Below are 25,158 nucleotides of genomic sequence, written 5' to 3'. Positions count from 1 at the left end.
GCAACCGCCACATCTAATTTTAAGATGCATCTGTGTGGAAACTGGGAGAATATTCCACTTTGTACTTTCTACTGGTAGAGGCTGCACATGGGAGTGGCCTGGGCAGAGGAAGTGCCCTGTTTTACACCACTTGCCTCAGTGAAGTTCAGTTAGGCATACATGGAAAGTTCATGTACACTTCAAATTTTATTTTTCCCCTTCTTTCTGTATTCTAATTCCCCTTTCTTTTATTTCTTCCTTTGGAAAAACAGTTTTTTAAAAGTCACTAAACAATTAATCCTTTTCTTATGAGGCATTTTAATTTCATCTCTGGGAATTGGTACAGTCAGTACCTTGCCTGTTTCTGTATCTTCCAATGCTTCTCTAAAACATAAATCTTCACATAATGGCTTCATGGGTGGCAGTGATGGCTACAATGAAGGTGAGGTGGAGTAGAGATTGTAAGAAATCAGAAAGAAATTCAACTGTAGAATGGAAAATCTTCCTCAATCACAGTCTTTTTTTTTTGTGGAGGGGTGCGGAGTGGTTGGAGCCTCATTCTGTCACCCAGGCTGGAGTGCAGTGGCACGATCTTGGCTCACTGCAACATCTGCCTCCCGGGTTCAAGCAGTTCTTCTGTCTCAGTCCCCCGAGTAGCTGGGATTACAGGTGTGCGCCACCACACCTGGCTAATTTTTGTATTTTCAGTAGAGACAGGGTTTCACCATATTGGTCAGGCTGGTCTCGAATTCCTGACCTCAGGTGTTCCACCCATTTCGGCCTCCTAAAGTGCTGGGATTATAAACATGAGCCACCACACCTGGCCACAATCTTTTAAATTATTTGACAGTTGCTTCTTTCTTTTCATGGAGGTTTACCTCTTAGGTTGGATTCTGGTTTAGTAAAATGGAATCACTGTAGCCCATGACCCTGTTTCCTAAAACACAGACGTTACAAAGGCTGGTTGATAACAACAGTCTTATTGCCTCAGTAAGCATCATAATGATAGTCATGGAGGCCCAAGTTTTTTTCTGTTTTCCAAACAGGGATTTGGCAATCAAATCTGGGATTTGGAGGCTTATTTTATATTTGGGGACTTGAAATTAAAGAGATACCCATACTTGTGCCCTCTTCCTTATGCCTCCCACCCAATCATTTTTATATTCATTCTGCTTTAGCCTTTTAAAGATTGTGCAACTCCATCTCTTTCTGTCATTGTTCTGGAAGAGGTGCTTATCCACTGTTTGCTGAACTGTGCAGCAACCTAATGACTCTCCCTCTCTAATTTCTTTTACCTTCAGCTCATTCCCTATTCTGCAGTTGAGGGTTGAGTATCCTCTTAAAAATGAGTCTCTGACTTGGTCACTTCTCTGCTTCAGCATTCAGTAGCTCTTATTGACTATGGCAGTGTTCTGTATCAGAATATCACAAATGAGGGGGGTAATTTTTCAAACAAAACTGGTACCTCCTCTCTATGTTCCCTTACCGCCCCCGCCCCTGCCAACACACACACCCCTTACAGGTGTCCTTGGATGCCAGTGACAGGGTTGCATATTGAGTAGTATGGCTGGAGGTAGCTTTCTTAACTCCTTGGTCATTCTCTTTGCAATAGATTCTTCAGCAGTGTGGAATTACATATGCACACATGGCCAAACCCATCATGATCCTTAATGTCGCTCCGTCTTTCCACTTGAGTTTTACTTTGCTTACAAAGTTCACATCTGCTTTGCCTTTCTATACCTGGCCAGTTTCTAATTATTTTTGTGTTTAAAGCACCAATGCTTCCAGGAGGGATTTCTGGCCTTCTGCATGCTACTACTTTATGTTCTCATGACATCCTGTGCATGATCCCATCCCCGTGCATGACTCCGTCCCTATGCTTGGCTCCCTCTCCACGCATGATGCCCTCCCTTAACATACTGTATTACTTTCATCTGTTTTTGCATTTGGGTGCCTGCTATAAAATAGGCATTAAATTTAAGTTTGATGAATCCTGAAATGAAATATGGTTTTTTTTTTTTGAGGCATATTTCAAGCTAATTTAAGAAATTCTTTTCTGGTTGGTATTGGATCTTATGTAATCATAAGATTCCTTAAATTAAGAAGATAAACATTGAATTTCATATCTATTGATTCTTATAATAATTAGAACAATAAATATTTAAGCAATTAATGAAATTAGTAAATGAAAGTCAGCTTTTCTTTTGCTACAGGAGGATGCTTAAGTACACAAGAAATACATATCAGAACATTTTCTTCTTTCTTTTTCTTTTTTTTTTTGAGATGGAGTCTCGCTGTGTCACCAGGCTGGAGTGCAGTGGTGTGATCTCGGCTCACTGCAGCCTCCGCTGCCCAGATTCAAGTGATTCTCCTGCCTCAGCCTCCCGAGTAGCTGGGACTACAGGCAGCCGCCACCATGCCTGGCTAATTTTTGTATTTTTAGTAGAGACGGGGTTTCACCATGTTGGCCAGGATGGTCTCGATCTCTTGACCTTGTGATCCACCCGCCTCAGCCTCCCAAAGGGATTACTGGTGTGAGCCACTGCGCCCGGCCAGAGCATCTTTCTGATATCAATAGACTAGAAAAACTTTATCTCTGGAAATGCAAAACATAGGACTGTCTCCACTAGTACCATCTATTAGAGTAACTTCCTTCAAGTGGTTATTTGATGTAATTTATTGAGAGATTGTCTTAGAATCCTAGAATGCTGACCCCGAAAATGCCATTCATGTAGGCCAGCTGCCTCAATTTTATGGTCGATGACCATCAGATAAACAGAACTGAAGTGGTTTTGTTTTCCTAAAACAAAATTGCATAGTAGTGACAGCCACTTCAAAAACCAGACCAGTTATTTTGGGCCTGGAAATGTGTATGAGTAAAATTCGCAACATTAAATAGACTCTGACTGCTAAAGTACTCTGTGAAAGAAGGACCATTGTCCCCTTTACTGGGTGTAAGGTACTGGAAGGTTTGGCCTTAGAGCAGATTGTAAAGTCATCCAGTTTAGATTCTGTTAAACCCACAAGAAAATAGCTCGGTAGGTGTCGATGTTTATTAAAATAATTTGGACCACATATGGGCCCTAATTGGTGAGGATTACCTCCTTAGTAATATAAAATAATTGAAGGATTTTACAAGTATTTTCTTTTTGTTGTCCTCTAATGTGGAAGAAAAAGTACCCCCAAAACTTTTGAATGTAAAGCAAGAGTATGTGTTAATTTCAAAATTATGTCCTCAAAATACATTTTTGTTTGTTTTTGTTTTTCTAATCACACAAACACACAACTGTGGGGACAATTTAAACTTGTTTGCTAAATAATCTAATTTTTTAACTGAATTATTTTCAGGATGAAAATATGATCAACTTCATCAAAGGTGGACTCAAAATTAGAACAAGTTACCAAATATATAAGTAAGTTAAAAAGTAAGATGTGATTTGTAAATAATTCTGTGCTATATACTCCTTTGTTCTTCACAGTTCTCCTAAATTAAGTTTGACTAGGAGTTTTTATTTCGTGTTGGTAAAAATGAACTTGATTTTTTGCTGAGTGTGTATTCAGTGTTATAGGACAACAGAATTTAAGTTTAGATACAACTTTAAGAGCAAATTAGTTGAAAATAAAGCTACTGACATAATTTCTGATTAGATAATGTGAATTTCTCCTTTGAACAATTTATAAATTTAAAATTATAGTAATATCTTTGGTAGAGATTCCAGAGCAGCACTACCCAGTAGAACTTTCTGCAGTAAATGGAAATGTTCAGCTGAGGTGACCATAGTATTATTTGTATCCTTATTGATTTTTTTTTTTTTTTTTTTTTTGGTATGGAGTCTCGCTCTGTCACCCAGGCTAGAGTGCAATGGTACGATCTCGGCTCACTGCCAGCTCCACCTCCCGGGTTCATGCCATTCTTCTGCCTCTGCCTCCCGAGTAGCTGGGACTACAGGCGCCCGCCACCACGCTCGGCTAATTTTTTGTAATTTTAGTAGAGACAGGGTTTCACTGTGTTAACCAGGATGGTCTTGATCTCCTGACCTCGTGATCCGCCTGCCTCGGCTTCCCAGTGTGCTGGGATTACAGGCATGAGCCACTCGTCCGGCCATCCTTATTGATTTTTATTCAGTTGTCTTTTATTTACTCAGTGTTAAAGTCTCTAAGCTTGAATCTAGAGTCATCCCTTTCTTCCTTTAGTTCTGTCAGTGTTTGCCTCATATATTTAGGAGCTCTGTTGTCAGGCTCATATAATATGTATTTATAATTGTTCTGTCTTCCTAATGAATTAACCTTTTCTTCATCTTGAAATGTCTCTATTTAACTCTGGTAATATTCCTTGTCTTGAAATCTGTTATGTCTAATATTCATATAGGCACTCATGCTTTTTATAATTAGTCTTTGCATGGTATATATTCTTTTACTTTAAACCTATTTTTGTTTTCATATTTAAATTGTATTTTTAAATATTTAAATTGTATTTCTTGTAGATGCATATAGTTGGGCAGTTGATATGTTTGCACTTGTTACTACCATTTTGCTTTTTCTCTTTGCCTCATCTGTTCTCTCACCCTTTTTCCCTGTCTTCTTTTGCTTTAATAACATTTTTAAAACTGTTGTTCTCTTAGCTATACTCTCTTTTTTTTTTGTGGTTGCTTTAGTGTTTATAATATTCTTTTTAACTTATTACAGTCAAGTTAGAGTTCATATTGTAGCACTGGACATAAATTGTAAGAACTCTGCAAAAGTGTAATTTCATTTACCACATTTTGTCCTTTATGCCTTTTTTTTTTTTTTTTTTTTGAGACCGAGTCTTGCTCTGTTGTTGCCCAGGCTGGAGTGCAGTGGTGCGATCTCAGCTCACTGCAACCTCTGCCTCCTGGGTTCAAGCAATTCTCTTGTCTCAGCCTCCCGAGCAGCTGGGACTACAGGCATGTACCATCATGGCCGGTTATTTTTGTATTTTTAGTAGAGATGGAGCTTCACCATATTGGCCAGGCTGGTCTCGAACTCCTGACCTCGTGATCCACCCGCCTCGGCCTCCCAAAGTGCTGGGATTACAGGTGTGAGCCACTGCTCCTGACCCTTTATGCTAGTTTTATGATGTATAGCACACTTACATATATTATAAACCCTACAATACAGTGTCAGACTTTCCCTTTAATCGGTTATATGTTGTAGTGTTCTCTCTTTACCCATATTCTTACCATATTTCATATTCTTATTCAAAATGGTAAATATATTTCCTGTTTACTTTCAGACTGAGGAACTTCCTTTAGCATTTCTTATGGGTGTCAGCTTTTAACAAATTCTGTTTTCATTTATGTTAAAATATATTTACTTTTTACTTTTTCTTTTCAAGGTTATTTTTGCTAACTACAGTATTCTGGGTTGATGAGTTTTTCCTTCTTTCAGCTCTTTAAAACTGGCTTCCCATTGTATTAAAGCCTCTGTTATTCAGTTTTCATTGTATTATTGTTCCCCTATATATAATGTGTCTTCTCTTCTGGCTTTTTTGAAGACTGACTCGTTTGTATCTTTGGGTCTCAGTAGTTTGACTAGGATGTGCCCAAGTGTAGTTTTGAGAAATTTGTGGTCATAATTTTTCAAACTTTTTTTCTGCCCCATTCTTACTTTCTTCTCTCCTGAGACTCCTACTTTTTTCCCTTCATTTTCCACTGTGTGAAAATATGTTTCAAATGTATATTTTATATTTTTCCAGAATTTATGGTAGTTATTTGTGGGAAAGTTAATCTGACATAAGCTACCCCGCCATTACTGGTAGCACAACCAAAATTTAGTATTTTAAGAGGTACTTCCATTGAAAATCCTTTCACAAAACTGTGTTTCATTCAAAATCCTGGAAAGGGGTGGTAGATCTTGGGTACCTGACATGCTGTTCTATGATTTCTTTGTGAAGTATTTTTAGAAAATATAAACAAATGTTAAATTCAATGCTAATTGCTGTTTTAGTCATCAAAACTTAAAAATACTAAAGGAATTAAAATAGGCCTGTAGAGGCAAAGACATACAGGTATACCTCAGAGATATTTTGGGTTCCAGACCACTACAATAAAGTGAATATTGCAATAAAGTGAGTCACACAAACTTTTTGGTTTCCTTGTGCATATAAAAGTTATGGGCCGGGCGCGGTGGTTCACGCCTATAATCCCAGCACTTTGGGAGGCTGAGGCGGGCAGATCCACGAGGTCAGGAGATTGAGACCATGGTGAAACCCTGTCTCTACTAAAAATACAAAAAATTAGCTGGGCACGGTGGCCGGTGCCTGTAGTCCCAGCTGCTTGGGAGGCTGAGGCAGGAGAATGGTGTGAACCCGGGAGGCGGAGCTTGCGCTCCAGCCAGGGCGACAGAGTGAGACTCCGTCTCAAAAAAAGAAAAAAAAATGTTGATACTGTACTGTATTCTATTAAGTCTGCCAATACCATGATGTCTACAAAATATACATACCCTAATTGACAAACACTGTTTGCTAAAAAAAATGCTAACAATTATCTAAGCCTTCAGCAAGTCATAATGTTTTTGTTGGTGGAGGTCTTGCCTCCATGTTGATGGGTGCTGACATTCGGGGTAGTGGTTGCTGAAGGTTGGGGTGGCTATAGCAATTTTTAAAAAAAGGACAACAGTGAAGCTTGCCATACCTATTGACTTTTCCTTTCGTAAAAGATTTTTCTGTAGCACGTAATACTGCTCGATGGCCTTTTACCCACAGGAGAACTTCTTTCAGAATTAGAGTCCATGCTCTCAAATCTTGCTGCTGCTTTATCAGCGAAGTTTATTTAATATTACAAATCCTTTGTTGTCATTTCAACAATGTTTACGGCATCTTTACCGGGAGTAGATTTTATCTCAAGAAACTACTTTCTTGTTCATCCAAAGAGGCAACTCTTCATCCATTAAAGTTTCATCATGAGATGGCAGCAGTCAGTCACATCTTCAGGCTCCACTTCTAATTCTAGTTCTCTTGCTGTTTCTAACACCTCTGAAGTTACTTTCTCCACCAGTCTTGAATCCCTCAAAATGATCATAGAGAGTTGAAAACTGCTTCTTCCAAACTCCTGTTAATGTGGACATTTTGACTTCCTTCCATGAATCATGAATGTTCTCTGTGACATGTAGAATGATGAATCCTTTTCAGAAGGCTTTCTATTTCCTTTCCCTGGATCCATTAGAGGAATTACTATGGCAGCAATAGCCTTATAAAGTGTGCTTCTTAAATAATAAGACTTGAAAGTCAAAATTACTCCTTGATCCTTGGGCTGCAGAATGGATGTTGTGTTAGTAGGCATGAAAACAATAGAATCCTTGCATACATCTCCTTCAGAACTCTTAGGTGACTAGGTGCATTTTCAGTGAGTAATAATACTTTGAAATAATTTTTTTTTTTTTTTCCTGAGCAGTGGATCTCAACAGTAGACTGAAAATATTTAGTAAACCATGCTATAAACAGATGTGCTATCATCCAGGCTTTGTTGTTTTAGTTATAGAGCACGGGCAGAGTAGATTTAGGACAATTGTTAAGGGCCTTCAGATATTTGGAATAGTAAATGAACACTGGCTTCCATTTAAAGTCACCGGTTCCATTAGCCCCTAACAAGAGTCAGGCTGACCTTTGAAGTTTTGAAGCCAGGCATTGACTTCTCCTCTCTAGATATGAAAGTTCTAGATAGCCTCTTCTTCCAATAGAAGACCATTTTGTCTACATTGAAAATTTGTTGTTTAGTGCAGCCACCTTTATCAGTGATCTTAGCTAGATATTCTGGATAACTTGCTACTGCTTCTACGTAAGCACTTGCTGCTTCACTTTGTACTTTTTTGTCTTTTGAGATGGAGTCTCGCTCTCTTGCCCAGGCAGGAGTGCAGTGGCACGATCTCAGCTCACTGCAACCTCTGCCTCCCAGGTTCAAGTGATTCTCCTGCCTCAGCCTCCCGAGTAGCTGAGACTACAGGTGTGCACCACCATGCCGGGCTAATTTTTGTATTTTTAGTAGAGACAGTGTTTCACCATGCTTGGCCAGGCTGGTCTCAAACTCCTGACCTCATGATCCAGCCACCCTGGCCACCCAAAGTGCTAAGATTACAGGTGTGAGCCACCGTGCCTGGCTGCACTTTTATGTTATAGAGATGGTGTCTTTCCTTAAATTCATGAACCAACCTCTGTTAGCTTCCAAGTTTTTTTTCTTCAGCTTCCTCATCTCTCTCAGCCTTTATAGAGTTAAAGAGTTAGGATCTTGTTCTGGATTAGGCTTTGGCTTAAGGGAGTGTTGTGGGCTGTTTGTTCTCTCCAGACCACTGCAGCTTTCTCCATATCAGCAATAGGACTGTTTTGTTTTCTTATCACTTGTGCATTCACTGAAGTAGCACTTTTAATTTTCTTCAAGAACTTTTCTTTTGCACTTACAAGTTGACTGTTCGGCACAAGAGGCCTAGCTTTCAGCCTGTCTTGGCTTTTGACATGCCTTCCTCACTAAGCTTAATTATTTCTAGGTTTTGATTTCAAGTGAGAGAGGGGCGACTCTTCCTTTCACTTGAACATTGAGAGGCCACTGCAGAGTTACCAATTGGCCTAATTTCAATATTGTTTTGTCTCAGGGGACAGGGAGGCCTGAGGAGAGAGATGAGGGAGCAACCTGTCAGAAGAGCAGTCTGTTTAGAACACACACAACATTTATTGAGAACTTTCTCTGTCTCATATGGCTGTGGTTCATGGCCCCCTCAAACAGTTACAGTAGCAGTAACATTTAAGGTCTCCCATCACAGATCACCATTAACAGGTGCAATAATAATTTAAAAGTTTGGAAATTTTATGAGAATTACTAAAATGTGACTCTGAAACACAAAGTGAACACGTATTGTTGGAATGTGCTCGAATACGCTTGCTCAACACAGTGCAATACAGTGAAGTGCAATAAAACAAGGTGTGCCTTTCCATAGCAGTGAAATGAACCGCAGGGTTTTTGAAAGAGACAGCGTGTGTATGTGCATGCATGGATTTACACACACACACACACACACTTACCTGGGAATTCAAAATATACTAAATTCCTTTATATACATAGGCCCTTTCAAAACAGTGAAGAAAGATAGGTACTTTAGGAAGTGTTTTTGGGAAAATTGTTCATTTTATGGAAAAATCATTAAGACGAAAAAAGTCCATATAAGTTTAATATTAAAAGATTTAAAAAGAATTCTAGCAGGAAACATTAAGAAAGTGTTTTTATAATTCTTAAATATAAAGGCTTTAAACTTTTTTATTTTTTGTTTTTTCAGTTTGAAATAATTTGAAAATTTTTACAAAATATTTCCATATAGCCTTCACTCAGATTTACAAATGTTAATATTCTGTGGAAGCACATTACAATGATTAAAATCAGGACACTGACATGGATACAGTATTAATATTTACTCCATGGCCTTTACTTACATTTCTCCAGTTGTCTCATCAATGCCCTTTTTCTGGCTCAGGATCCAACCTGGGATCCTGGATACTGAGTTTAGCTGTCATGTCTCCTGAGTCTCTTTTCATCCGGAATAGTTCCTCAGTCTTTGTCTTTAATGATGTTGACACTTTAAAAGAATAAACTAGCCAGTTATTTAGTAAAACAACCATCAATGTGGACTTTTCTAATGTTTCTTCACGATTAAATTCAGATTATGAATCTATGGCAAACATACCATAGAAATGATATCATTAGGTACATGATATCAGTTTCAAAGGCCTTTTAGCCATGGCATAAAATCAGAAATCAGAGGAAATTCATTGAGCTGACCAAATAAACATGCATCATTTTATTTGGCAAAATACACCATAATAAAAAATAAATGACTCAGGGGAAATGACAGCAGGGGATACTTGTAGGCTGGTGGGCATCTGAATTGACTCTCTAAACCCTTAAGTTTTTTGTAAACTGGAAGTTAGGTCTATAGGCTTGCTAGATTCAGATTAAAAATATTTGGCTAGACTGGATCACAGGTGTAGTTGCACATTTTATAATTGGATCACACCAGGTGATACATGATATCTCAATATTCCTTATTATTAAAAAAAATTGTCAATTTGATAAGCAATTCCCAGTTATCAATTTTTATATTTTTCTCATTGTTTTAGTTTGTATTTCTCTGGTAAAGATTTGCCTTTTGAAGATAATGTGAACAGGCAAGAGAGAAATACTTAGAAAATATAGTGAGAAGTTGGAAAGATATGCATGGATGGAGCAGGAAGAAAGCAGAGGACAGATGGGGCCATCGTGATGGCCTTTGCTTTGTTGTTTTCAGTCTGTCCTGGTCCCAAGCCCTAATTTATTTGGTCTATATGAGATGATGGCAGTCACACTGAAGTTCAGATCTTCTTGCTAGTAGCATTTCATTTCCTTGGGCTGCAGTGTGTGCAGTGGTTGAGGAGCTGAGCCCTCTCAAGCAGTCTGCTGTAAGATGCTGCTGGAAGCTGTGGGATGGCAGCCTGTGGTCCTGTGGCTCCTAGCTGGTGCTTGCCAATGGATGAACCCTCTCTTTAAGCCCAGAAACACTGGTTCTGCTAGACACTGTAAAAATGAGTGTCTCCTTTTTCCTTGATGATTATTACCTAGTATCCTTAACAGTAAACTCAGCACAGCATCATCCATTTAAAATTTTGATGGTATTTTAATTAATGACATTTATTTTACAGTATGTAATTGTAAAATGTGATTTAATATTTATTTTCAGAGTCATGGTCAACTTACGCTATCACTTTTTTTCTTCAATCCAGAGAATGTCTTTCTATCCTGCATGAAATTCAGAAGAACAAACTTCAGCAGGAATTCTTCTATGAGTTTGAAGGCGGTGTCAAGCTTGGCACTGGGGCCTTTAATTTGGTAAGGAAATCACTATATAGAAACCAGAACTTTTGCAGAAGAACCTAAGGTTATCTGTGCCTTCTCCACTGCATTTGAACCTCATCCTGAACCTCTCCCTGGGTTGGTTGACAAACAGCTAGAGTGGGATCAGTTTTCCGGCACTGTGACCCAGTGTGTTATGAAGTTCCACACATGCTCAGAGTAGCTTTGGATTGTAAAATGTAAGGGAAGCCTGTGGCACTCTGAATAGACTAGTAAGATTTTGGTAACAAGGAACAGTGGAATCCATTTCCATTTCCACATTGGAAATATTGTTGCAATGACAGTGACGGCTCTGGAATTGAAAATGTGTGAGGGACCAGTATAACTTGAGGAATGATTTTTGATGATCCCTGAGGATTTGAAGTCTGAGTAGTAATCTGTCAAATTCCAATATGTTATTAAGAGATTTTTAAGTTTTGTTGATGGTTCACTGGAATTAGTGAAAAAATAAAGTGGTCAAGAGAAGTATACACATGAGTGTATGTGCCGCTTTGGCCACTTTGCTTACGAACCCGTGGGTGATGATTGGGAAAGAGGCTGACTGGTACCCACAGAGTGAACCATCCTATCCAATTGGTTGTTAAAATCTTCTTTTGCTAAGGTCATCTTTTGATGTGTATCCACATGGGAACATTTTCTGCCCGTTCAGGAAGATCTGTCCACATACTTCTTCCCCAGACCTCTTTGTCACCAGTTTTCCAATCATGTTCTTTCCAAGCCCGTGCCCATCCAACCAAACCATTGTCTACATCCCCTGAATCAGCATATATAATTGCACATCTGGCCATTTCTCCTTTCAAGCATGGTACATAACCAGGTGCACTGCCCAAGGTTCTGCCCACTGGAAGGATATTCCCTCACCACTGTCCTTCAGGAGTATCCCAAAGAGAAGTGGTAGTGCTGCAGCTGCCCACTTCTGGGTGGTGTCTACACATCTCACAGACTGTGACTGATTTTTGCTTCTGGGAAAGGAAACTAAGAAACCTTGCCTGGACCTGGGCTTTGAGGGGTTGCCTTCTTGTCACTTCATCACACCACATCAAAGTTCCCACTATTCTATAGAGAACACTGGAAAGACCAGCCTTAAAACAAAACTTTTTAAAGGTTCATTGTTATAGCTAAATAAAATTTATTCATAAATGATTGTTACAATATGTGGTCACAGAAATATCTGGTGGTTAAAACTTGTTTCCAATTTTTCACATTATTGAAGCATTAAAACTGTCAGTTAAATTTGTTTGCAGTTAGAAACACTAACACATAAGTACACTGTATATTTTTTTTCTTACAGATGCTGTCCCTTTTACCAGCAAGGATTATCAGACTACTGGAATTTATTGGATTTTCTGGAAATAGGGTACAAATTTAATTTTATCTTAATTTTGACAGGGAAGATTAAATATTATTTATTGAATATGAGGGCAATGCAACATGTCTGCATAACTGGCTTGATAATTATTGGCAATTTGTTTGTGGGACAGAAAATAAGCCTTTGATTCTTGATCACATTTTTCAGGAGTTAGATGTAGTTTTTCTGTTGAAAGTTAAAAATGTTCACCCTTGTTATCCAAATTCTTGGATGAAAAATTATGTGTTGCTAATATTGCTTCTTGCTAGATCTTACTACTCTCACATGCTTTCCTATGCTTTCTTAATAGTTAAGCAGCCCCAGAGTTGCCCTCCTTAAGATGAAGAAATTAGCTGGATTTCCCTGTCTAATATTTTATGATTTTCATGGATCAAATACGATGCAGTATTTTGGATTTCCATGTGTTTCCACAAGTTTCTTTATAAAACTAAATGACGAAATATGTGTTTCATGAGTTTTGTTTATTAAATGTCTGCGTGTTTATGGTTTGGTAGTGAATATATCACATTTATTAACCATGACACTCAATATGCTATTATAAGAGTTGCCTCATGGCAAAAAGTGTCGATTAAAAGAGCAGGTTTTGGGAAATGTGTGAGAGCAAGTATAAGCAGCTATCGCTTTTTTTCCTGTTTTTTCTACTGTCCACGTTCTTCATGAGCTATGGTGTGTTTATGGTGATTCCTTCATAATGTTGTCCATTCTGACTCTGTGTTTCATGGTCACCCTTCTCCTTAACTGTTCACCTTCTACCTGATTCCTTCAGAGGCTCTGAATTGCCTCTCGAATAAAGTTCAAACTATGAGTGGCTTCAGGGACCCCATGGTCTGATTCCAGCCAGTGTTTCCAGCCATGCTACCCATATTCCTCACATTCCCAGTACTCCTGTTAAACTGGGCAATCGGTTGTTCCCCAGCAAGTCCTGTGCTTTTGTTTCCATGCTTTTGCTTTTCTCTGTTTTGGATATCCTCCCCAACTGGCTTCCTCCCAAATAATTATCTCTCAAGAGCTCCTCCATCCACTAGGGTTGAGATAAATGCCACCTATCTCACAAAGCTGTCCCTCATACTCCCTCAGTGAGGCTCAAGCCTTCCTGACTTTCAGAATTGTCTATTTATCCTTCTTACAATCTCTCTCCATATTCTAATAAGGTCATTGTGTTCACATACTGTCTTCTCTATTTGATAGGAAAATCTCTGAAGACATAGACCATGTTTGTTCATACCCACCATAGTGCCTTGCACTTAAATCCTCAATATGTTTTAGTGAATATTTCTCTCAGAGAAATAGAGTATCTCCATGAAATGAACACAGCCCTTTTCTCTCTTTAGAATCACATGATATAAAAGGATTTATGAGAGTGTCTTATGCAAGTTTGATAAGGTTCATTTCTAGTTAGGCATTACCACCATTCTAGTTCCTTTAAAAAGAAACTCCACCTTCATGGAGGATAAGGATATATGAACTAGCATTTTAAAGTTTCTGAATAGGCCAGACATGGTTGCTCACGCCTGTAATCCCAGCACTTTGGGAGGCTGAGGTGGGTGGATCGCTTGAGCCCACGAGTTCGAGAGCAGCCTGGGTAACATGTTAAAATCTGTCTCTACAAAAAATACAAAAATTAACTGGGCGTGGTGGTACACACCTGTAGTCACAGCTACTCGGGAGGCTGTGGTGGGAGGATCACCTGAGTCTGGAGAGGTGGGGGATGCAGTGAGCCATGATTGTGCCACTACTACAACCTGGGTGACAGAATGAGACTCTGTCTCAAAATTAAAGAGTTTCTAAATAGAAAGTCAAATACCACGTTTTCACTTATAAATGGGAGCTAAACAATGGTACATATGGACATACAAAGTGGAATAATAGACATTGGAGGCCACCAAAGGTGGGAGGGGTGGGGGAAGAGAGGGTTGAAAAATTCCTGTTGGGTATGATGTTCACTTGTGGGGTGATGGGTACACGAAAAGCCCAGACTTCACCACAGCATAATATATGAAATCTGTACTTGTAACCCCCCGATATATAAAAATGTTTAAAAAGTTTCTGAATATGATTTTCCAGCCGTGTTCTCTTTCTAAAATGCGTTTAATTCCCATAGGAGTTGGGCCTCCTGCAGTTACGCGAAGGTGCCTCAGGAAAAAGCATGAGGTCTGCACTGTGCTGCTTAACCATCTTAGCTTTTCATACTTACATCTCCCTAATACTTGGTAAGATCTGAATTAGATTGTTTCATTGAACATTGATTATCTTGGCCAGACATGGTGGGTTACACCTGTAATCCCAGCTACTTGGGAGGCTGAGGTGGGAGGATCGGTTGAACCCAGGAGTTTGAGGCTGCAGTGAGCTATGATCACGTCACTGCACTGGATCCAGCCTGGGCAACAGAGCGAGACCCTGTCTCCAAATTAAAAAACAAAACAAAAAGTTGATTATTTTTAATCTGAGTAAGTAAACATTTAGAAAGATCAACAAAAGCTAGTAGTTCATATCTGTTTGCTTTTTTTTTTTTTTTTTTTGAATAAAAGGTAGAAAATAGTGTCCTTTGTCATAGTGACATTTAGCGGAAAGAGTAGGTTAGTTTCTTTCATTAAATAATTTTCATCTGTTCTCAGCTAAAATTTCTATATTAAGGTGATCTATTTTATTGTATATTAGATTTCTTTACAGAAAATGAAATTTCTTTACAGAAAATAAGTTAATATTGCTATTAAAACCAGAAATTCCAATTCGGAATCTGAGACAGCCACCTGCATTCTTAAGAATTAGTATGTCCTACAGTTTCTTAAACTAAAGTTTTAGGTGAGACTGGTCTTTATTTTATTCCCCAGTTATAAAAATGATGAAATAATAGTTTTCATCTTTTCCATAAGTAGGTCTTTACTGTATGTTAATGAAGTTTGGAGAGTTAGTTATAAATATCCCCATGTCTTATGAAGACTGAGGTTTTTCCTGTTAAATTTCTAGGTACAGGAGAAGTGAATGTTGCCGAAGCAGAGCGTCTCCTGGCACCCTTCCTCCAGCAGTTTCCAAATGTACGCTTAGTATTTCAAAGTGTATGTTTCAACCATAATTAATCAGCCAGTGTTGACTGTTGAACAGTGTGTTTCCTTCCTTGCTCTGCAGGGCTCACTCGTGTTGTTTTATCATGCCCGAATAGAGTTGCTGAAAGGGAATCTTGAAGAGGTAATTTATTTGGTGGGAGTTATTTGGGGGAATTGTCTGTATGGTGGAGCTGTGACCTACTCATTCAACAAAAGTAAACGTAGCTATATGGACTAGACAAAAATAAAGAAAAAAAACAATATAAGTAAAAAGCCAAAACTTTAACTTGTATATACATTCTATTGTATAAAATCTATGCAATGGATTACTGAATGTAGTCTACATTTATACACAGAGTACATTAAGCACTTTAGGGTAGTATATACCAAATAATAAGCTCAGGGATTTTCAAGAAACTGTGACTGTTACCAATTTCTGCATTAAACACTGACTTTGGAAGCTAGCCCCTGCATGACATGCAAGTCTACTACATGTGGGCTCCTTATCAAAGGAAATTAGTCACCAATTCCCTCAAAAAAGGAAGTGTCAGGGTCAGAAGTAGAAAAGTAAGGAGCCATTTATGGATATACATTCACAAACCATTTTTTCCACACAAATGGGATCAAACATGTATTCTTCTGTGATTGGAACCTCCCCACTCCCACATTACAAAGTGTCAAGACCCCTCGCAAAATTAAAGAAAGAGGCAGAACTTAACTGTATCATTGCCTGTAAGGAAAAGAACATGACATCATATTGAGAGGTTGAATGAGTGATAATTTTGTCCTTTTTGTACTAAATGTTTTATGTATTTTCCCATTAGGTTATTATCTCCTTGTCTAATATCTGGATGATCAACTTCATGCAATTGATTTACAGGCACAAGAAGTATTTCGAAAATGTGTTTCAGTTCAAGAAGAATGGAAACAGTTTCACCATCTCTGCTACTGGGAGCTAATGTGGATTAATGTTTTCCAGCAAAACTGGATGCAGGCATATTACTATTCAGATCTGCTTTGCAAAGAGAGTAAATGGTCCAAGGTAAAGTGCAATACTTTCATTAATGTCATCTGTTTGCTAATATGTGGCCAGGAAGATTGTCACTTAGGACTGTTTGCTCGGTAGTATGGTACCACAGTGTTTTCTCAACTTAGAGATTCACAAAAGGAGGAAATGTGCCTTAAGTACCCACTGTTTATAGGTACTGTCCTCAGCATTGTATGCCTTAAAAGCCATCCACAGTTCTTTTCAGGGCCAAATACGATGGCCCATACCTATAATCCCAGTCCTTTGGGAGGCTAAGGCAGGAAGATGGCTTGAGGCCAGGAGTTTGATACTAGCCAGGGCAACATAGTGTGATTTTTATCTCTGCAAAAAATAAAAACCTTAGCCAGGCATGGTGGTACATGTCTAGAGTCCCTTCTACTTGGGAGGCTGAGGCAGGAGGATAGCTTGAGTCGAAGAGTTCGAGGCTACAGTGAGCTATGATCACACCACTGCACTCCAGCCTGGTGACAGAGTGAGACCCTGTCCCAAACAATAACAAAGTTATTTGAAACGTGAGGTTTTATCTCTGAAAATGAGCTGGACTTACGAAGTTATGAAACCTTAATCATCTTGATAATTTTTGTAGACTTCCCAGTGCCCTGATGCCCAGGCTTTTCAGGATAATGAAAATTAATTCTGATCCACTTATGAGAAGTTGGGGGCAATGAGATAATTTTTTCTTGTTCATTCTGTCCACTTTCTCACCTATGAATGCTGTAGTTGTGTAATAGAAAAATGGTCTAAATTATTGATAATTGAAAAAAGTTGTTCTCATTTTGAACAGGGATTGTAAGATTTCATTTCCTCTGATTTCTTTAATGCCTGTTAATATTATATCTGGAAGGCTTGTAGGTCATTTCTGATTTGAAAGGTAGAAGTGTTATGTACCTAGGGATGTTCTGTAATAAGCTCCTTCTTTTTCTCAAGGCAACTTACGTGTTCTTGAAAGCGGCAATTTTGAGTATGCTTCCAGAGGAGGATGTAGTAGCGACTAATGAGAATGTGGTAACTTTATTCAGGTATGTGAGACACTATTTCTATAATAAAGGCCCTGAGGGTATAAAGGGGCAAAATCTCATCTCTACTAAAAATACAAAACATTAGCTGGGCATGGTGGCATGTGCTTGTAGTCCCAGCTACTTGGGAAGCTTAGGTGGGAGGATTGCTTGAGCCTGGGAGGTAGAGGTTGCAGTGAGCTGAAATAACACCACTGCACTGCAGCCTGGGCAACAGACAGAGTGAGACCCTGTCTCAAAAAAAAAAAAAAAAAAAAAAAAAAAAAAACACAAAAATTGACCGTGTATATTAACTGTGGCATCAACATCAACATTAGTAAAAGCCATGGCATGATAAATGTCACCTTTTACTGTAAAGTTCATTTCCTCATTTTACAGAAACAACAATTAATGGAAGGGAGTATTAAGATACATTAAAATCTTTTAAATCTCTTTCTCTTTCTTCCAATGCAGATTAAGTTTTCTCCGTACCAAAACAATTTATGTGAAAGATGTAATCATTTTTATTTTCAGAAGAAAGCTTTGAGATCTTGCTCTGTCTTAGCTTCTAGGTTGTTGGGATAATGAGAGTTCTAACAATGAATGGTCTCTTCATAAAAATGCTGTTACCTTTCAACTACAAGGGTTCCTGTCTGAGACATACTTCTGACCCCTTCCTCTGACCCCCACCTCACATTTCCACTGTCTTTTCCACTGATGGTAATGAACATAGTGATGGTACACTAGTTTAAAATCCATTGCTCCATACTGTGCCCACAAGTAACCTAACACAAGCTTACCTCATATTGGAGGCATGCTATTTCATGTTAATTTTTCTTTCAGTGAAGTAATTATTTCCTTGAATTCTTTCTCAGCAACTTGTTTGATGCATTCATAGAATTTTGCATAAGAAAGTGCTCGCAGGAACATGTAGTTTCCCCATCTTACTCTCATTTTTACCTGCTTATGAATTTCATAATTGGAATTCTGTAGAATTTTTAAAAGGAAGTTTGTAAACATGGTACATGTCCTAAGCTGATTATTTCCTAAACAACCTGTACCTGGGAAACATTTTCTTAAATTATGTATTAACTGATGGCTATCTTTTGGGCCATATTATTTTATAGATCTGTATAATACTTGCAAGTAAGAATAGGCGATATACCAGTGTACCGTCTTCTCTCTCCCTGAGTATCCACAACATAAGTAAATACTTTGGACTCTTTCCTGCTTACTCGTGGAAATCGCCAATTGTATACCTAGATTTCCTGGACTGTGTTTGATAGATTTAAGACATTAGCTAAGTTGACTGGAAAGAAATATGTGTCAATCAGTGGTTCTCAATCTTGAGTGTGCCTCAGAATCACCTGGAGGGCTTATCAAAATCTAGATTGCTCTGCCCCAGCCCTGGAGTTGCTGATTCAGTAGGTCTAGAGTAGGGCCTGAAAACTGGCATTTCAAATAGGTTCCCAGGTGATGCTGCTGCTGGTGGTCTGTGAAGTTCACTGTGAAAACCACAGGTATAAATAACGTATGTGTTGCCATGACCTTTCTCTGGGGTGGGCTGGGGCTCTTCACAGACAGGTGGACAGCTTGAAGCAGAGAATTGCCGGGAAATCTCTCCCTACTGAGAAGTTTGCTGTGAGGAAGGCTCGGCGTTACTCCGCCTCCTTGCCTGCACCTGTGAAGCTCATCTTACCTGCCCTGGTATCTGCTTTTATTTTATTTACTTTTCATGTACTAGAAGTAAATTATCTAGTCACAGCAGCAGGGAGCATATCTAAATTTGGTTATGAAGTTTAGCTCACTTAAAAACCATTTTAAGTTTGTTGTAAGTTGAACATTTCTAAATAAGTAATTAATAAATAAAAACTGTAGCTAATGGTTTTTGACTAGTTAGTATGCTCCAGGCATTAGGATAAAGGCTACTAAAAACATATCATTTAGTTCTTACAACTTTTTTAGTATAGTTAACTCTTAACCACATTTTTTAGATAAAGAAATTTAGATAGAAGTTGATTCCATTGAAGTTGAGTTGAATTCTAATGCAAGCCACATTATATAATTTTACCTTTTCTAATAGCCACATTAAAAAAGTAAGAGGAAATAGAAATGAATTTCAAGAATATATTTTGTTTAACCCAGTATATGCAAAATTTTGTCATTTCAACACGTAATTGGTAGAAGTTTATCCATGAGATACATACATACTTTCATATTGAACCAAGTCTTAAAAATTTAGTGTGTCTTTTACACTTAGAGGACATCTTAGTTTGGGCTAGCCATATTTCCAGTGCTCAAGAGCCATAACTGGCTGCTGGCTGTTGTATTCTAGCTCCAGCTCACATTCTTAAACTTTATGCCATTTAGGCAAGGCTTCTGTGAAAAACACAATTTCAACTTAAATTTTCTTAGTGAAGTCTTCTTCAAAAAATACTGAATATATCAAGTTACTATGACTCTTCTGGTGCTTTAGTTTTTATATAGATAGTCAGCACAGGAAAGTTGTTCATTGTAAGCTGATGTCTGTGGTCCTCCACTCTGGGGTTTCCTGAGTTTTTTGTTTTTTGTTTTTTTTTAATTCAGAGTTTATTTCATTATTCCTCTTTGACAGTTATTTAGATTTTTCCAGTTTTTGTAATTACACACTACAATGAATATCCTCTTTTTGTACGTGTGCATATAATTATCTGTGAAGGATTTTTTAAAAATGGAATTCCTGGTTCAAGGGAATATATACATTTAATATTTTGGTAGATAGTGTTAAATTTCCCTCAAAAAAAGCTCTACCAATTTAAATAAGTACTGACAGTATTTTACCATTTTAATTTGCATTTCCTTGTGGATGTGGTGGAGCATCTTTTCATGTGTTTCTTCGTTTTTTTTTTTTTCTTTTGTGAATTGTTGTTCATATTCTTCTCTAATTTTTCATTGGGTTGTTGATTGTTTTCTTAATGACTTATGGGAGCCCTTCATACATCCTATGAGAAAGAACAATGCAGCCTTGCCCTGATGGGTCAGACAGGAGTTAGCCGGTGCCTAGCACCTAGGTCCAGGTGTTTCCTACCTAATGCAAACTCAGAGAACTTCAGCATCACACAGGGCCATTCTGTGATTGTGATGGAGCAAGACAAAAATATGACCACTCCGTAATCATGTCTGAGCACAAATAAAAACCAGAACACTGCGTAAATCCCACAAATAACCAAACATCTCCCTCTCCCAGCTCACATGAGAGCCTTCTGCTGCTTAACCAGTTAGAACGTTAGCTCCATGCCTGATTCATTTTTATTAGGTGATTTGCACTGGGAAGGTTTTTCTGTCTCACAGAACTCTACTGAAAATTTTCTAGACTGTCGTCATTCTTTGCCTTAGTACTTAGATACCAGTGTGTATGTAATTGTATCCTGCTTTGACTGTTAAGAACCATAGGGAAGATTAACTCACTGCACTTCTTTCTCCAGGTCTATGGATGTAGAATGTATAGGAAATTGGCTTGAAATGTTAGTACTGGGATTTTTATTTTTATTTTTTTTGTACCTAGGAATTTTACCAAAAGCCTGTTTTTCATAAAGTCTCAGATATGAGCTTGCCTCCTTCCGATAAAAAGATTTCATCCATAAAAGGAATTTTTAAAAGATCATCATCAATTTAAAAAATACTTTGTTATTGAATTGACCTCTTACTTTATTAGCAACACGAAACTGTTACATGTAAAACTGAATGAAGGTAGAGTGTCATGATCTTAGTTTTGGGTGCCATAAGGTAAAGATACATTTGCCGCCCTTCTACTTGAATGTGTTATTCTCATTTCCACTACTTCCTGCTAAGAGGCTTTTCAAGCAGTGTTTTTATCATATCTTAAAATTTATTTCCAAGAAGATACTAATTACCCTGCTTACTTCATACCCTTAAAAATATTAACTGCACTATCAGGAACATCAGAAAAATATTTTCAAGCAAAAGCACATTTGCTTTTGATCCAAAAAAATTCTCATCTGGTAGCCCATTAAATATAATATGTAATGAGAAATCATTAGTTTACATTTTAGGAGCTGTCATTCAGCCATATGGCTTTTAAATGAATACGTTTTCTGCATATTGGATTACATTACTGGACCATGTTTCTAATGGTATAAAAGATCCTAAGCCCAGTAAAATATTCCAATGTTTATCTCCAGTGATATTCTTGGAAACATTTTATGTAAACAACTGGCAGACACTTAAAAATATTTTTCTTTACTTAAAAGTAACAACAAAAGTTTACATTAAACAGAATTACTCATGGTATCGGTTTAAAATATTTATTTCTGTATCTGTATTCTATTACCTTCCAAAAGAATTAAATGCTTATAGATATTTAATAAATATTTGTTATATGAATGAGTAAATTAAATTTTTGGTAAAAACGTATATACTGAATTACTTCACAGTATAAAAGGCAAAAACAAAGGAAAATTATCTGTAAATACTGTCTTGAGGTTCCTAGAAACCAAGGCAAAACACATGAACATTGTTTGGGGATCATAAAGGACCTTGAATAACCTCATATAACTGCAAATGGTTTTCATTTTTCCTCATTAGGAAATGATGTATGTCTGGAATGGTTTTTCAATAGTGAGCAAAAGAAAAGACCTTTCTGAAAATCTGTTGGTAACTGTTGAAAAAGCTGAGGCAGCTTTACAAAGTCAAAGTAAGTATACACAGTAGGCACCGAGGAGCCTTTGTCTCTGCTCAGACAGACCCCTGTCCTGTGTTTTCCCTGTGCACATCTGCCTACATTAATTTGTATACATCACAAGGACAAAGAACTTGAGTTGAAGAGGTCTGGGTGAGGAATGACACACACGGCAACTGCATGAACCTTGGAAACATCTTGCTAAGGGAAAAAGGCCAGCTGTAAAAGACCACACCTTATATGATTCCCTTTACATGATAGTCAGAATAGACAAATCTATAAAGACAGACCGCAGATGAGTGGTTGCCTAGGGATGGAGGATGGAAGGATGGAGGATGGAAGGGGTTATGATAGCTTTTTGGGGAGGGAGGTGATGACAGTGTTCTACAGTCGACTGTGGTGATGGCTGTACAACTCTTGTAAATATGCTAAAAACCGTTGAGTGGTATACTCTTAATAGGTGAATTGTATGGTATGTGAACTATATCTTAAAACTGTGACAAAAAAGATGAAGGGAGGAAGCCCAGCATTGGAATTTTAGAGCAGCACAAGGAAACATGCACTCCTCTCTGGGTTGAGTTTGCTGCGACTCTTTCTATTCCTCCTTATTGCTGTCTAACCGTTAGTGTGTTTCTGCAGACACAGGGAATAGCTTTCAAGGTGAAATGTTATCACAATTTATTCTACCTATAACATTTGGTTGTGCTAGAGGCCACGCTTCAGTTTACTGGAGGCAGCTGATGCGGTAAAAGGAGAATCAGAATCAGGCAGTCTGGGCTTATAGTCCAGCTCTGCAGCCATCAGACTCTGGGTAACACCTCTGTTTTCTTGTGAAGTGGGAGGAGTGTTGGACCAGATGCTATCCAAAGTTGTTTCCTTGCCCTGACATTTTTTGATTCTGTATTTTTAAGAGGGGTAAACAATGCCGTAAGTGATAGCCTGTGTTATATTTCTTTTCAATGCCAAGTCACTTAGGTATTATCCCAAGAGAAATGGTCTTTTGTAATATTCTAACAACATAAGTAAAATGAGAACTTCTGTGATGATAAACATGATAAAGGGCATAGAAATTCAGGAATGGTGGGGAAAAAGTTTAACAGTTACCTCATTTTTCTTAACTGGAAAAAGATGGGCACTCCAGGAGCCCAGCTCCTGTCTGTTTGAGCAAGCTCTTCACCGCCCCCAACCCCCCATTTGTTGGGGGCAAAATTCGAGGGGAAATATATTTTATCAGACTATGCCAGTAAAATGCAGTGGAAATGTAGAAAACCGAGTCACTCCCCTCCACCCATTCCTTTTTCTCTTAATGACATGCTGAGATGATAGGCTTTAGAGATATTTAAGCAGGGCAGGAGGGAGCTGAGACAGACAGACAGACATGCCATACTTACCCACAGTTTTGGCTTTGTGTGTCTCTCTCTGGGTGAAATAATTAGTTTGTTTTCTGAAGATCACCTTTGTCAGATATTGCATGTGAAACTTATGACCTCTTCTAGGAGTCATTTTATGCAAGAAGATTATCTCCTGCTCTCCTTGCCACCTTGAACTGTTAGGACAGTTTAGTAATTAAGCTCCTATCCTTCAGAGCAGGGAAGAAAAAGTCCATAATTGGAAAATGGAGAGAAGTTGGAAAATGGAGAGAAGTTGTAAACCTGAGATTACATCATCTTCCACCCCATCCCCCACCCCCAATATTAGAAACTGGCTGTGTATTGGCTTCTCCTAGCTTTGCAAGTGTGTCTGAAGTAAAAGATGGTAGAAGATACAACTGATCTTCTACTCTGCAATGCTCTGGCCGTAGTTATTAAATGCTGGCCGCTGATCCAAAAGATAGAACTTTGAAGACAGAACAGAATTTGGTGACGTCCCTGGAGTCGGCATTTGGTATTAATTCCAATAGTGTTTCATTTGAAATCTTAACTAAATTCAACATGTAACCAGAAGTTCCACTTTGACTAATTTGCTTAATGAAATTATATAGCAAACATTATGAGAGTTATGTAAAAGGGAAAGTGATACTGACTTTATGATTTTTTGCTTTCTAAATCTTTTTTCAGATTTTTCTCTTGGGGGCATTTCAGCTAGCTTCTAAAAATTTCAGCATAGATACTTTTTGTAGTTTGGGGTTCAAACTTCCCTATTTCTCAGCCTATCTACCATAAAAGTTCAGCAGATCTTTTGTGATAAAATTGTGCTCTAGTAGCTTTATCATGTAATTTTCTTTGAATGTTAAATGGAAACATATTACATGTGTGTTATGTGTTGAAATGTTCATCTATGAACACATTCATGAGTTTGAAAATCATGACAAAGCATTTATACTTCAAGGGAAAATAATCATCTGCTAGATAATGGTTTGTAGTCGGAGGAAATAATGATTTTGCCATCTGAGATTTTTGGAGGAATACGGTATTTTTGAACCCACCTGCCATATGCCTAACTCAAGTTCATCATAGAAGTTACATGCGGCTTTACTGGTATTTTAACTTCCCATGATGTTATGTCTGTTCCTCAACAAAATCATCATTCACAGAGCACCAGAATGTTGTCATAACACAAACTGTCGATACAATGCTACAGGAAACTCAGTAGAATGCACAAAAATGATACTACAAGCTAGCATCCAATATGGACCCTTTGGTTTTGGTTCTAGGTCCTAAAAGATATTACTTCTTGAATGTCTATTTTAACATCCATGATTAAAAGCAATGGATAGAATTTTATTTGGGTAGAAAAATGATTCTAATTAATAATAGAAAAGGTAATGTGTTATGGATACCTGTATTTTCTGGGTGAATGACCTATCAGAGCTTGAAAGTTAGAGGTGAATATTCAGTTTTCAGCACCTAGAAGTACCCCCCTCTGGTTGGTTAAGTAGCATCGTTATTCTCCATAGACAAGTGGTTTACCATCTAAACTGCCAGCATGTGTTAATGATGATTTCTGAGGTTTGTGCTGAAAGCAGGAGGATTTCAATAGGAGCGACTCCCAAGGCCTCGTGTGTTCCCTTTACTGCTATCCTCTCTACTGTCACAGTCTGAAATGTGTAAATTGTCAGTCTGTCTTGGAATAATGTTGTACTTGCCTGTAACTTGCAAGAAAATTTCAAAAGTGTAAATGTGGAATGGCTACCTTTGTCAGATAGATGTCACACAT

The 25,158-nt window shown here is 38.0% G+C and overlaps 1 protein-coding gene across 5 annotated transcripts in view; it reads left to right on the top strand.

Annotated features, from left to right (window-relative positions):
* Nucleotides 1-25,158, top strand: part of TTC39B (tetratricopeptide repeat domain 39B) — a 145,020-nt gene that overhangs the window by 103,747 nt on the left and 16,115 nt on the right. For all 5 annotated transcript variants that reach the window (XR_012094794.1, XM_007969198.3, XM_037998375.2 and 2 more), the window contains 10 exons: nt 3,328-3,392; nt 10,739-10,844; nt 12,160-12,225; nt 14,339-14,447; nt 15,205-15,272; nt 15,364-15,423; nt 16,162-16,323; nt 17,257-17,348; nt 18,905-19,031; nt 21,909-22,017. Coding sequence is in view for 4 of the 5 variants with exons in the window: in XM_007969198.3 (XP_007967389.1) it covers nt 3,328-3,392; nt 10,739-10,844; nt 12,160-12,225; nt 14,339-14,447; nt 15,205-15,272; nt 15,364-15,423; nt 16,162-16,323; nt 17,257-17,348; nt 18,905-19,031; nt 21,909-22,017 (964 nt within the window). In the remaining variant the exon portion in view is untranslated. The remainder of the gene's footprint in view (nt 1-3,327; nt 3,393-10,738; nt 10,845-12,159; nt 12,226-14,338; nt 14,448-15,204; nt 15,273-15,363; nt 15,424-16,161; nt 16,324-17,256; nt 17,349-18,904; nt 19,032-21,908; nt 22,018-25,158) is intronic.

Source organism: Chlorocebus sabaeus, chromosome 12 (genome assembly GCF_047675955.1).
Source record: "Chlorocebus sabaeus isolate Y175 chromosome 12, mChlSab1.0.hap1, whole genome shotgun sequence".
In the NCBI taxonomy this organism is placed as follows: domain Eukaryota; kingdom Metazoa; phylum Chordata; class Mammalia; order Primates; family Cercopithecidae; genus Chlorocebus; species Chlorocebus sabaeus.
The sequence above is the reverse complement of the archived record's forward strand: the minus strand, read 5'-3'. Positions and strand labels throughout refer to the sequence as shown.